General features: G+C 44.9%; 1 protein-coding gene and 1 pseudogene across 1 annotated transcript in view; one reads left to right on the forward strand and one right to left on the reverse strand.

Moving 5' to 3' along the window:
- Positions 1-13,843, forward strand: part of LOC144100303 (uncharacterized) — a 33,211-nt gene that overhangs the window by 4,691 nt on the left and 14,677 nt on the right. Inside the window, exons 2-4 of the mRNA XM_077633285.1 lie at positions 6,090-6,231; positions 9,661-9,798; positions 12,543-12,725. Coding sequence (XP_077489411.1) covers positions 6,090-6,231; positions 9,661-9,798; positions 12,543-12,725 — 463 coding nt within the window. The remainder of the gene's footprint in view (positions 1-6,089; positions 6,232-9,660; positions 9,799-12,542; positions 12,726-13,843) is intronic.
- Positions 421-2,922, reverse strand: LOC144100302 (uncharacterized; annotated as a pseudogene).

Genomic DNA, 13,843 nt, shown 5'->3' on the forward strand with positions numbered 1-13,843 from the left:
GATCGGCAGGTGCCTTGTAAGTAGATGGGTTAGTTTCCCGTTCCATTTCTACTGGACTATCATATGCCTGCGGAAACTCATAGCTACCTCCTCCTTCCACGCAGTCAATTTGCTGGGAAACAAAGCAAACCAAGAATTTCCAGTTTCATTCTAAAACTACACCAGCCGAAGTTTTAACTACATTCGACCTCGGACGCTGTGCAAGACACAAGACTCTCGCTTTCACATTGCAGTTTGTCACCCATACTTCCACGCCTTGTTCGAGGATTGGCAGCGAGAGAGCCCTATGACGACTATTGAAGTACCTACGCTGCCGCTGTCGGATGGTTGCAACGCCATCTCTGAACTTCTTTATGCTCACCCTTTGGGGTAGAAGGCTCTTGGGAGGAACAGGAACTGTTGTGCATAGCCGCCTCTCCATCAGAAGTTCTGCAGAGATTTTTCCAAGTGGCCCTAGGGTGTCCCTGTACGCTAACAACAAAATATTGGCGTTCTTAGCTTTTATAATCAGCCATTTAATTGTTAGGAGCATCCTTTCTACTTCCCGATTTGGCTGGGGGTATCTGGGGCTCATTGTCACAGTGCGAAAACCATAGTAGCGAGCAAACGACTGAAATTCCTGGGATACAAATTCTGTTCCATTATCTGACATGACAATTTCTGGTATGCGATGTCTTGCAAAGAGACTTTTGAGGTGCATAATGACAGTGGCACTTTTGTCGAAGATAGCAAGGCTATCTCTGATATCTAGAAAAATAATCTACGACCACTAAATACCACTTTCCCTCAATATGGGAGAGTTCAACACCTAGATTTGGCAAAGGACGCTGTGGAGTGGTTGTCGGAATCATTGGTTCCCACTTTTACTCAACCCAGGCCACCATACGGACAATCTAGCTAGAGCTCTACATTTTTCAATTCCTTGGTGACTCTCGTGCAAGCGCATCAAGACCTCTGCGCGTAATTTTTGTGGGATCACCAGCCGCACACCTTTGACTAGTACGCCTTCAGTGACTGTCAGAGTTGATCTTTCCTGCCAGTAGGAACGCAAGACCATCGACAGCGATGAGAACTTTGGCCAGCCTTCCCGGTTGAATTTTACGAGAGCTTGACAGATTTCATCAACTCCTTGTTCAGCTTTGACTCGTTCAAAAAGGCTAGCCTCGATGGCATTTATCAAACAGCCAGAAATGAATTTCGCGACTTCGCCAACATTCAGCGCATGAGCAGCAATTTGTTTTCCCCGAATCGAGGCTCTAGACATTACATCTGCAGTAACGAGGCTCTTACCCGGGACATGCACAACCGCAAAGCTGAACCGCATGAGCCTCATGTGAAAGCACTGAATACGAGGTGGCAAAGCAACTAAAGGTATATTCCCAGCAACGTTACAAGTGGTTTGTGGTCGGTTTCAAACAAAATTTCAAGACCATTGATGTACCCTTCGAATCGTTCTGCTGCTCAAGTCATTCCTACTGCTTCCTTCTCAATCTGAGATTATCTGGTTTCGGCAGGCATCAACGAGCGTGACACAAATGCACGGGGACTTTTTTCATTGTTTGGTTTAACTTGCATCAGTACGGCCCCCAATCCAAATGATGAATTGCAGAACGTATTGAGTTCGGCTTTAGTCTAATATTGTATTCTCCTTTTATCGCTCCTAGACAACTGAAAAGCTGCGGGTTTGAAGCTTCGACGGCTGTTGCGCTACTGGCCGAGTCTGTGAACGTAACTTCCAGAGCCTCAAGCGCTGGGAGACCTAAAAAGTACGGAGCGTATTGGTGACACCACGTACACGAATTGCTGGACAGCATTTTGTTTCCACTGAATAGTGGTATGAAACTTTACCAAAACATTCAGTGTCTCATTCGATGGGCCTGTTAGGATTAGGTCGCATTTATCTAGCCTGGTAGGCAAACCAGGAAACGCTGAGGGCACAATGGAGTCTTCGGCACCGGAATCTACTTTAACGAACACCGGTGTGCCGTTAACGATGAACTGTACATACCGAGAATTATAGTACTCCCCATTAACCAGGCTAGCAAAATACGCCCCCTTGTCCATATGTAGAGATGAAAGTTGTACCTTCTTTCCATCACGGGCAGGATTTTTCCGACATACAGCTGCAAAGTGTCCGGAACAACCGCAATAGTTGCATTTCGCTGCTTTTGCTGTGCACCAGGTTCTGGGGCGCGCTCCTTGACCGCAGTTGGGGCATGACCCGGGGGTGCCTGGTCGATAGGACTGTGCTCTGGGGTGCCTACCTTGTATTCCAGGTGAACTGTTCTTTGACTAGCTGCCCGAGTGCTGTCCTGAAGAATTCTTTCCGGGCAGCCCTTGGTTGCTGACCGCGTCGAGATTGCTGGTCGCCGCTGCCAAGGGTTCATCTCCGGTTTCTTGCATTTGCTGCCGCTGTCGTTTGGAGGTCTCCTTTAAGTCTGCTTTTGCCACAGCGATGACGAGAGTCAAATTCGCATTCATTTGAAGCGACTCGGAGAGATTAGCATCCCTGAAGCCGACCATGAACCTGTCGCGAATCATGCGCTCTATTTCCTTGTAGTCGCACCGGTCCGCCAGCGTGTGCAACGCGGTAACGATTTGGATGACTGTCTCTCCAGGTTCTTGAATGCGGCGGTGAAAGCGTGCGCTCAAATAAACAAGGTTCCTTGCGGCGACGAAGTGATTGTCGAACTTCTCTCTGACGACTTCGTATTGCTTCTGTTCTTCTTGGGGTAATGCAAAAGTCGAGAAGATTCCTCTTGCTTGCCTGCCCATCGTATAAAGTAGAGTCCGGACCTGCACTTCTTCACTCCGCTCATTTAGGCCCGAGGCGAAGCGGTAGTCATCAAAGAGTTGGATCCAAGAAGCTCATACGGACGTCCATTTGAAGTCAAATCTTGGCGGCGCTGGAACCGCGAACATGCCGTGAAAGGGCTTGACTGCCTTGTCTTCTGACTTGGCACCGGTTGACAAAGTTAAGGCGATGCCCCTCGAATGCTAGAGTATCCCACTTCTGACACCATGTGGTGTTGCAGCCGTTGCCGGACGCTGAGCGCAGCCGGGCAGCGGGCAGGAAGGAACTGAGCCAGACTCCGATGCCGGGCACGATAACAACAACCACCTTTATTTCATGCAAGCAGCATGTCTTTATATAAATCACTCATGTGAGAAGGGACGTCAAAGACAAATAATGTTTCAGACATCAGGGCGAAACCGCCCGACAACGCAGACACATGACACGCAGCATAGGCGCTATCAGCACAGAAGGCGCACAACTGGCTCCCCAGTTGGGACAGTGAACGCACCTATCGCGATACGAGGAACGTGGCGGTCGGGAGAGAGAGATGCGGGCTGCCTCTATTAGCGCTGACAACGGTGCAGCAAACACGCACCAGTGCAGCAAAAAGCCTCAGCATTCATTGGTATGGCCAACCTCTCACGATCAAACATTTTACCGCCACCTGGCTGGGTGGGTGCATTGCCTCTCCAGTGTGCGGAACAAACTGAACATTAGAGGCCAAGCCACGTCTATTTCCACGATACAGCACAAATTTCACTCTCTAACCAGGTTCAGTAGCAGTTGAACCGCATCTAATTTTAACATTCCGCTTCCACCGAAATGCGGCGGCTGAGGCATGAAATCGATACAGGCACCTTCCCAGTAAAAAAAGAAAACACATTTGAACCAACTGGAATGTCCAGTTGGTACCACTTGGACATTCTGATTGGATCCAGATGTGTTTAGCCAGCCGACCAATTCGAACCAACTAAATACAAATGTCGAACGAATTGGACCCATTAGGCCAGGCAGTTATTGCACCCAAAAATATAGAAAAAATATAACTCAAAATAAAGTTTCGCAAAATGCGCATTGTTACAAATATTTCTGCAACTTAACATATTATTGATGTGCTAAAAGAAAACTGATTTGTGAGGTCTAGAAGGAGACACTACGCTAAGGTGAATCTACATTTTCTCTACGGAATTGAAATTAATGTGCTTTCATAGACATCAAAGCCAACAGACATGCGGCTGCCATGGTGGCTGAGCGGTTACGGCGTTCGGCTGCTGGCCCAAAAGACGCGGGTTCGATCCCGGCCGCGGCGGTCGAATTTTGATGGAGGCGAAATTCTAGAGGCCCGTGTACTGTACGATGTCAGTGCATGTTAAAGAACCCCAGGTGGTCGAAATTTCCGGAGACCTTCACTATGGTGTCCCTCATAGCCTGAGTCGCTTTGGGACGTTAAACCCCCATAAACCAAAAACCAAACCAACAGACATGCATACATCACACACATGGAAGGCCACAGATTCATACACTAGAAGCATAAATTAGCTCAATGTGTACGTGTTATGTCGCTGCCCTTCCTATCTTGAGAATGTGAAGATCCAGTCGTTAAATCCAAATAACATCCAAACACCACAGATGCGAGTATCTTCCTAACAACCATGAAGCAGGAGTGGCGTCCAGATATTGATGAACGAGAATGTGCAATCACAACAGCGAATCAACTGAAAGAAGATCTGACGTCTTACATGGAACGTGCTGGTGTTCTGGTTGAATGAAATTTGCTGTTGACAACTTTTTGCTTGGGAAGAGAAGAACGCAAAGAGAGTGATAGAGCCTGTCTTTGCTCCAGTCAGTAGGGCGAACTGAACCGGTATCTTGGTTAGCGAGAAAGGAATTCGCCGCGTTGTTTTCCCGCAGTATTCCTGCGCCACACATAAAAGGAAATCTAGGAGCAGAGCTATAAAGTATTTTAGTCTCGTGCTTAGAATCTTCCGTGTACATATAGAGTGGAAGGTAATTATACCATTTTCACACCAACTACAACAACGGTGCTTGTGTTCCTCAGGTGCTGGATAGATAGGACTCATTTGTTTTGGGGCAGTTTTCTAGTCGCTGCATCGATGCATGTGATAAGATGGACAAGGCATTGGACTGACAAGTGCCCTACTATAAAAGAAAATGCACTACGTTCCTGAACGATGCGGCGGTTTCCGCTTTATTGCCTACATCAGTGAGCGTGCAATACTGATCGTTAATGCGAATATTCTCACCGGCTGCCTTTAATTGCTTGACAAGCACTGCTATTTCTAGATGATCAATATAGATGTTTTGTGCTTTTTCTCTTTATTGACAGCCGGCATGTCGCTTTTTGGCATTTGGGGCATAAAGGGCCCCTGAAAAGGGTTTTTGATGTTGACTTATAATACGCTTGCATAGTCTAAAATATTGGCCACCGAGTGGTCATGCCGTGTACAAGACCTCAATAGCAAGCCGATCAGTTATAATATGTTCTTAAATATTCGCGCTTCATACACCCAGGAGCAACCAGCCGTGCCGGGCATTCGCTCGAACCTGGGGGCAACACGTCTTGCAGTGCTCGTTGCGCCAGTAGCGCAGAACTATCATTGATTTGCCGCACGAACACTCTGTCAACATGCAGCTGCCATTGCCGCAACTAGAAGCTCCTTTCCCCTCCCCCTCCGGAAGCTGGCGGAGGGGCCGAGTAGGTGGAGCTAGAGGGGGAGCGCTGACATTTCATATTCATTGTGCAAAAGTGACGAGAAAAGAGAGGGAGCGGCGGAAACTGTCGAATTTGTGATATATATATATATATATATATAACGTACACACGACGGTGGTATATTTATCTATATAAAATGAGCACGGTATAATAGAACCTATTTTGATACCGCCTGGTCAGTGGTAATCTCCTACCTGGCCATGTCCGTCGAACGCCAGTAGGATCTCCCATTCTTCCCAAGTAGACATGAGCATCAGGCCCCGGAGTGGAGCGTCGGCAAGGCATTCAAATAAAGCCGGAGTGCTCTTGTGGAATCCGGCCGTAGCTATATCATTTAGACGAAGGCAAAGCGCAAAAGCGCCCATGCAGTGTGCGATGTCGCTGAGCCTTATAAACCCCATTTACTCTGAACATTCCGCTATGTCGTCCTTTATAGCGTAAGATGTTTCGGAATGTTAAACCACCAATACCTTACCATAACCCTGTTTTTTTTTAATACTGTGGAAGTGCACTGAAACTTGGCCACTAACGTTCTCGTTGTTTCGTCCTGATTGGCAGCTCGAACCCTTGGACAGCCCGTCGTCGAGGCAGTGGGCGCCTCTTGTGTCTGGAGCGTTATCATCACGCAGGTGACGGCGATGGCTGGTTTCCGCCCAGCAGCCCCTACTCACCCAGGCCTGCGTCACCAGAGCGTCTCAAGGTGAGGACGACTGCCCATGGCTTTGCCCACGTAGGAGACGCAAACATGACTCCATCGTCCATTGTCTGAAGGGCACAGCTAAAGAACTGAAGAGTATGCAGAACTAATCATATGGATAATTTAGTAGTAACTTAAAATCCAATTCATAAAACTCGAAATAAAGTTCACTTCCCTCGTCAAGTTGGAATGGCGTGTACCGCGCAACTCAGTTTGGCATTTCACTCACTTAAATAACGCTGCATATTTTTATCTATTTATTTCAAAATTCTGCAAACCAGCATTGGCCCATGCAGGAGGGGCATGACAAAACACAAATCACTACACCACGTGAAAAACACTGCATGTGACACACAGCAAGAATGAAACTTAAAAGATGAACACAGCAAAGACAAAATGGAAATATATGCTGAAAAATCGAACATAGCAGAGTCTCTGCCATTTTTAGTTGAGCAAAAATACAGTGCCGCCTGAAACACAGACAGTGTGAAACTTACAAGCTTTTTGTAACACCTTAACTGAAACTGCACTATTGGCGCAAAACATCTTAGTGAGGTGTTGGTGTTACATAGTGCATTTTCTTTTTCCATTTTGTCTGAGAAAGTGTTGAAGCTTGCTTTATCAGCTCCGCCTACTTCTCTGCAGGAAAAACTCTTGTTCCATTCAGTATAATATCAACCAAGCGAGGGATCGTAAATTGGTATATTTACACGACGATGCAACAGGAATAACCTTTAAAAGCTTATGGCATGACGCGATAGGTTACTGCGTTTCAGATGTTTCCTTCTTTTCTACAAATAAGCTGTGTGTGTGAATGATGCGTCTGCGGAACGAAGAAATGTGGCACATAAACGAAGAAGGAACCGCTTGGGGCGTACGCAACGAGTTTTATAAAAACTAGGAAGATAATTGATCACGTAGGCAACGATAACGTTTCTTTATAGTTGCTATTCGACAGCGAAGTGGTTCCTAACAGTTGTAGCTGGGAGGCGCAGTGGCTCAAACGGCCTTCGGTGAACTCACCGAACAAGTGAAGCCGCCGCCATCGTCTGGAAGGCTCTCGTTGCGCGGGTGGATGGCTGGAACGTCAGTCAAATGAGTGTCATGAGTTCGGGGCTTCGCTTTTGGCATCCTTTTTCTAGACATGAGCTTGTTCTGGTAGCATTTCGACGGAAGTACGCTCAAATAGTCATTATCGATCGCACAGTTGATAGTCGCCTAAGAGTAAAAACTTTATTGATTGTTATCACGATTAGTTATAGAGATATAATTAGAGTAGGTACAATAATTACAATCGGCAAGAAACATGGGAAATGACATCCTAGTTGAAATCAAGAAGAAACCGGCTTGGAGAGGGCATGTAATTCAAAGGCAAGATAACCAGTTATATTTAGGGTTGACGCAGTGGATTTCAATAGAGGACAAGCGTAGCAGGGAGTTGGAAAAAATTAGGTGAGCGGATCAGATTAATTAAGAAGTTTGCGGAAACACGGTTGCCGCTGCTGGCAAAGGACAGGGTTATTTAGAGATACATGATAGAGGTCTTTACCCTCAGTGGTCACAGTCAGGTTGATCATGATGGTGAAATGAAGCCATAAATATAAGTCTACAAATTTATTGATACAAGTGCATATTATGCAGTTTCTTTCCAATACAGAATTTATTAATTCGAGATAAAATGGGTAGTGCGCTGAGACTGTTTGCTTTAAGCCGCTATAGAATAAAACAGTTCAAAATCGAAAAGGAAGCGAGAAATGATGCTGGTTCGTATCTGTTTTCCTCTGCTGCCACGGTTTACCCAGTGATGTGTGTCTGGATGTTGCCTTTAGAAGTTGCCTCTATTCTCAGTGTGCCTCCCGGGGCAGGCCTGGTGGTGGCTTCAGTAACTGTATTCGTCCTGAACTGTGAGCGCGACCGTCACGCTCTGCAGTGCTGATTGTGTGGACGCCGAAATTGTAGGTGACAGCAAAAACACTGTACCATTTTATTATACCACAGTCATCTGGACTTGAGTACCTTCAATCCTAGACGTGAAATACAATGCTCCTCTCCAGAAAGGCAGGATTGCAATGAAAGATATAATTTCTGATAATAAAAAATTGAAAAAGGTGAATGCTTATGCTGGAAAAAAGTATTGCCTGCTTACGTCACCTCGAGATGAAAATTTCATTGGCACATCATAACACTTTCGGCGGTTTTCTATAGGAAGTGATCGCCACGCATCTCCACAAAGTGTGTGCAATATATGCCCACTGCGTGGCTGCAGTGGGCATGATATTCTCTGTAGCATCGTCTCCGCTGAAGCAGAATGAGTAACAGTGCAAAAGTAATTATTGCAATAAAAAAAAGAGATGTGTAAGCCCTTGTTTGCAGCAAACACTTTTGATATACCAACGCCGTTTTTTGCTGCACTTTCTTCTGATATATAAACTTTGTGCACACTTTTTTAATACCAGTGCAGTGAGCCTTGAAGATGATTACAGTAAAATACATTGGCGTGTCTATCTAATACAAAGACAGAATCAACACGGCAGAGCTCCATATGCCAGTGCGCTGCATGGCATTATCTATCCGGAGGATTTTTTTTATGTAATCAGCTCCTAAGAAGGTCAAACATATTGTGCCGGAGTGTATTCCGAAATTGCTGCTCAGGTATTCGCTAATTTTTATTTGTGCCCAAGTATGCCTCACTGGTACAGTGTATTAATGGCAGTATTTTGCACGTTTGAAATTAAGCATGTTTCCGCAGCTTTCCAGAGCGGCGTTTGTGTTCATATTGGCGTTACACATTGTACCCATTCCAGGCGCCAGGTCAGCGTGTATCTCCTCCGCGCCTAAAATGGTGGAGCCATTAATGCCCTCTCCAATGCCTGGACGATACCTGTCTTGGTATGAACCAAGCATGAAGGGTTAAACTTAGTACCCTTGGAAAGAAATAACATTGCCTCCTAAATGTCTTTTTGAATGTAGAGCTACTTCCTTTGCGTCTGGAGTAAACCACGCCAAAGCTTGAGTTATTGGCATCTTTTACATGCAGCACACAGTGAACAATCTCTTCTGGAATTTTCTGGTCTACTCGTACACCGCAACGCTCAACGTGAGAGCCCTTCTAATGAAAAAACCTCTTTAATGCAATCATCTCATGCACGTTTAGTCGTACCTACATCGCTAATTATGATAACTACATGATTCAGAATGTATGACAGTATAGGTATTTTTGCTCCATATCAAGGTGTATTGATATTTTATGATTGCGCATGCATGCGGTTATTGCATCATATTGATTTGTTTTATAGAGCACGCGTATCCATTAAGTGACAAACTTAGAATGCTCTCTTGGCTTTCTCATAATCCAAAAAACTTTTCTGTGGGCATCTTTGAGGCCATGATACTAGCCTTAATGCGGGACGAAACCTGTTACCCTCGACACAGGCTGCAGCCAGAGCCCGTGGAGATTGCCGAGGCACACGACAGGTGCGTCAGATGCCCAAAGTGCTGCTGTCACGTGGGTGCCATGGAAGCCGAGGGCCGCCTTCCTCGCCACCTCGGCGATGAACCAAGTGGAAGCAGGTGAGGAGGACTGCAAAATGTTTGCCCAGTTTCAAGCTCACTTCCCCCGCATGGCCAGCTTAAGTACGCTGGTTTTGCTGGTTGCAACAAAGGCTCCCGCTTAAAGTGAAGAATCTCTCCGCGTTAGGTAATGCTCTGATGTGCACATTATAAGGCCGATAAAATCAGAAAACCCGGCATAAAAGCTACTTGGTTTCGGCAGCTTCTAGAAATTGCTATATAAGGATACTGGCGTCCATGAGGTTACTGGCGTCGCCCTTGTATCATATTTTATTGCGAGTTTCCCACGTTCTTTTGCTGCCCTGTGAGCGCGAATGTATGAAGCACCTGCCTCGAGCACTAGCCATTTGTTGGGCTCAACCTTGTTCTGAAAGAAATAGTCATTTTATGTCAACACACGGCTGTCATCCAATTCCTGCCAATGCCTAAAAGATAGTTTTCCGTCTACTATATCACCAATCGTAGCAGCGGCGCATAGCGTGAGCTGTTGACACAGGGCGCAGCCAGTCTGTATTTGATCTTAATCTGAAACTGATGCGCAAATCAGGTGCTTTTGTTCTCACGTTTGCTAAGTCTGCCTGCTTTTACATAAGCTGATCACACCAGCTCACATTTGCAGATGCTGAGTTTGAATAAAAACTGGTACATAGGTGGAAACTGTTATAGCCGCACAGAAACTATTGCACTGAACCGCAGAATGGAACTGCCGAATACAGAAAATGTGCAGAGAAACTGGTTTAGTGAGTGGTGCTGTCGTGCACTATGTAACGGATGATTGGCACTGCGTGAACAACTGACGGACGTCAACATTTTTGCACTGTCCGAGCGGCAGTGCATTCACATTAAAATGCACATTGTTGGCATCTGGACATAATGGACCACGCTATCTGTAGCGGAATATTTTAGTCACCGGGGCGGCTACATGCGTGCCTATCGCTTTGCTGGTAGAGGCCTGCCGTGAAACACGGAAATACTTTGGAAATGAAAATAACAAAACTTCATTCCAAATCAGGAACAGCAAATCTTGCTCTCGTTCTAAAGAAAATAATGTGCTTATCATGGCCGCCTGTCTTTTCTGCGATGTTTCCCCACTTTGTTTTTAAACACGTGTCCAGTTTCTCTGCTGGTCCGGAGGCGTAGATTACGATGCTGTCTTGTTATGGTGCAAGGTGATAATTTCCAGCAAGAATTAACCCACTATTTACTCGTTGCAATAAATGCTACGCATATGCGCTAGCACAATATGTATGAACCCTTTCGCAAAAGTTACTTATTGCGGTTTTGCAGGCAATGTGGCTAGCAGCTGGCTCCACATGGTATTTTCCATTGGATTTGGCTATTGATCGCCCCGCGGACCCAGACATGCAATCCTCCTTTCCACTTTGCTGCAGTTGGTGTGCGCAAGTTTGGTCTTCCGCACGTGGCCCTTGCTGCTGCTAAACCGATGTTTCTCCTTCATGGGGACATTAGCATGCTTCACCAGAAAACACAGCGGCTTTTTTTTTAGTAACCCAACTAGTTCTAGCGGCATCCGTGTGACATTCGTTGCTGGTGGCAGCTGACTGTTGGAGGCTTAAAATGCAGACAGGATGGCTTTTTCATCTCCGAGGCCTGTACTTAAAATCTCGTACAGAATATCCCCTGAAAATATAGCTCAAGAGAATAGTGGCGTGCTCGAAATGTCGAGCTCAATAAGATGGCATAGCTCTTCCGGAAATATAGAGTGTGGCTTAATAAAATAGTGTGTTTTCACAAATAATGAGCACCCACATTATTTTCTGTTCTCAAGGGAATTGGAATTTGTACGGCTGCTGCTCAGCTAAGAGGCAAGTCGGCGCATAGCAAACTGAACACCGTTTCTAAAACATTAGAAAGTGCTCAACGTTAGCAACCTCTGCAGTATAACTCGTACGTCCATTTTTGATGTGTTGGTCGGGCATGCTGACATCTGGAGGCGCTTCTCGTCTCTGTTCTTTTCCCCACAAGGCCCCAAGTGGCTGCGGTGCAGGGGAGGAGGAGAAGATGCTGCCTTTAAAGCCTCCTCTTGCCGCAGGATAAGCAAGTTCTGTTAATGGCAGCTGTTTTTGAAGGAGACGCTAAAGTTGTCGATTGGAATCACGCATGTAAACTTCGTTCTTTGTGTGCGCTGCCGCCCACATATGCGTGCAAATAAAACTCAGTGCACATTCAAACAAAGTATCCTTCTTATGTAAACGAGTCACCATAGAAATGCGCTAATAATTCCACAAGCAGGTCCTTGTTCAAAAGCACTCACATAATCACTGCAGCTGCTTTGTTCACTAACGTTTAGCCATTCCTTCAAAATGTTTACATTTAAATCAATCGTATTAAGTTTCTTTTGTATAAATGTATTTTCTGCTGCCTATTTTGCATGCATATCGGTTGACACTTTCATTTCATCAACATGGAGGCTTTGCCAACAGTTGCATCACCATCCCAACTTGTATAATAAAAAAATTATGTTTAAACGCAAAACAAACGCTGACAAAAGCCGACGTTACCGTACTGCTGATTGAACGATAGTTTTAAATTGAAGATGTAACGTGCCCTCAATCACAACTGATGAACCTACCAAGAAGGTACTGAAACATCAAGTTCGTTTTCCTTTGGTTGGCGTTCATTTCTAAGTTAAATTCCTTTCCCAACCAGACAGATATCTGCCGGACATTTTCTTTTGAATCTTTAATAAATAATGTTGTAATACTGATTCTACTTTCGTTCAGGGTCTTCAGAGGGCATTCGCATTCCATAGACTGCCAGTTGTCCCCAAGGAGATGTCTACTGCAGCCACATGGTCTTCAATGCCAGCCGTGCTCTCTGGTCCTTGTGGCCACCCTCAATGGCGCCCAGACGACGAGTGGAGGTGCTGTTGACCATTTCTACCCGCCAAGCTCATCGGCAGCCCGGTATGCATGGTGTTCTGAAAATCAGCGATCCTTCGGTTGCGCAACACAAGGCAATAGTTGCAGTGTGCACATGGGAGGTACATATTCAGCGAAGATTATCTCAAAATTTCGTGCACAGAGACTACTAAGACTTTATTAACTCCGAGTCATTCCTAGGCGCTTTTTCGTGCTGTGCGTCTCTCTAGACTTAGCCAGCTTTCAATTCATACATTTTTTCCTTAAGCAGATTTTGGACACCTTTCTCGTCAAATTTTGCTTGAGATATTTAGATGCAGTGCACGAAAACTGCGTCAAAGCGCCAATGTGTGATCAACTTGCGAGATTATCTCATCCAAAACAAAATAGAATCCATACCACTAGAGAAATGTAATTGAATGACACGGTTCAATGTACTAAATGTCTGTTGCAGCTGAAGGCTGAATATGTTGCAAAGAGCAAACATTCTGAATGAATGAGTCATTTTTTATGGCACAGCGTATGTTTTCTGACTTTTAAAACACTTCCGGTAACTTTATTTTGTTATGGAAAGCTTGGAAAGTAGTTGAAATGGTGACTGTGACAACGTGAAATTTAAAACAATGTTTCAGAAACTCGTACTTCAGAACGATTTTCTGTGTTACATGTTTCAGAAAAATTGAGAGCTTCATTTCAGATCATTACTTGTGAAAGCGTAATGTCTTTTATTCACACACAAAAAGTATTAATCACTCGCAATAGGTTTCCAACAAATATATTGCAGACAACTTTGAAAAATTTCAAATGACTACCGCAGCATGAAAAATTTTTTGGCGCTAAACCAGCTAAGATATTGTTTAATATAGCAAAGCAATAAAATTAAAATTTTTTTTTTAAAATTCGATTATAGTTGAGTGCGAAATAGGATTCAGTTCGCATGCAATGACCCTCTTACCCCTTCTCTGCCTAACACATGGTTCCATTTCGCACTGTTATCCTCGATTTATGCATGGTGTTTCAGCGAACAGTTAAATGAATTTTTAGGGTAAAGATGTAGCTCTTGCGGCATTGTATTACCAGTGTTGGAAGTCTCCAGTGAAACGATCAATCCTCTTTAGTACTTACCTGATTAACAAATTTTTAATAAGTAATTTTTTATTTAG

This window comes from Amblyomma americanum, chromosome 8 (genome assembly GCF_052857255.1).
Source record: "Amblyomma americanum isolate KBUSLIRL-KWMA chromosome 8, ASM5285725v1, whole genome shotgun sequence".
NCBI classification, from domain to species: Eukaryota; Metazoa; Arthropoda; class Arachnida; order Ixodida; family Ixodidae; genus Amblyomma; species Amblyomma americanum.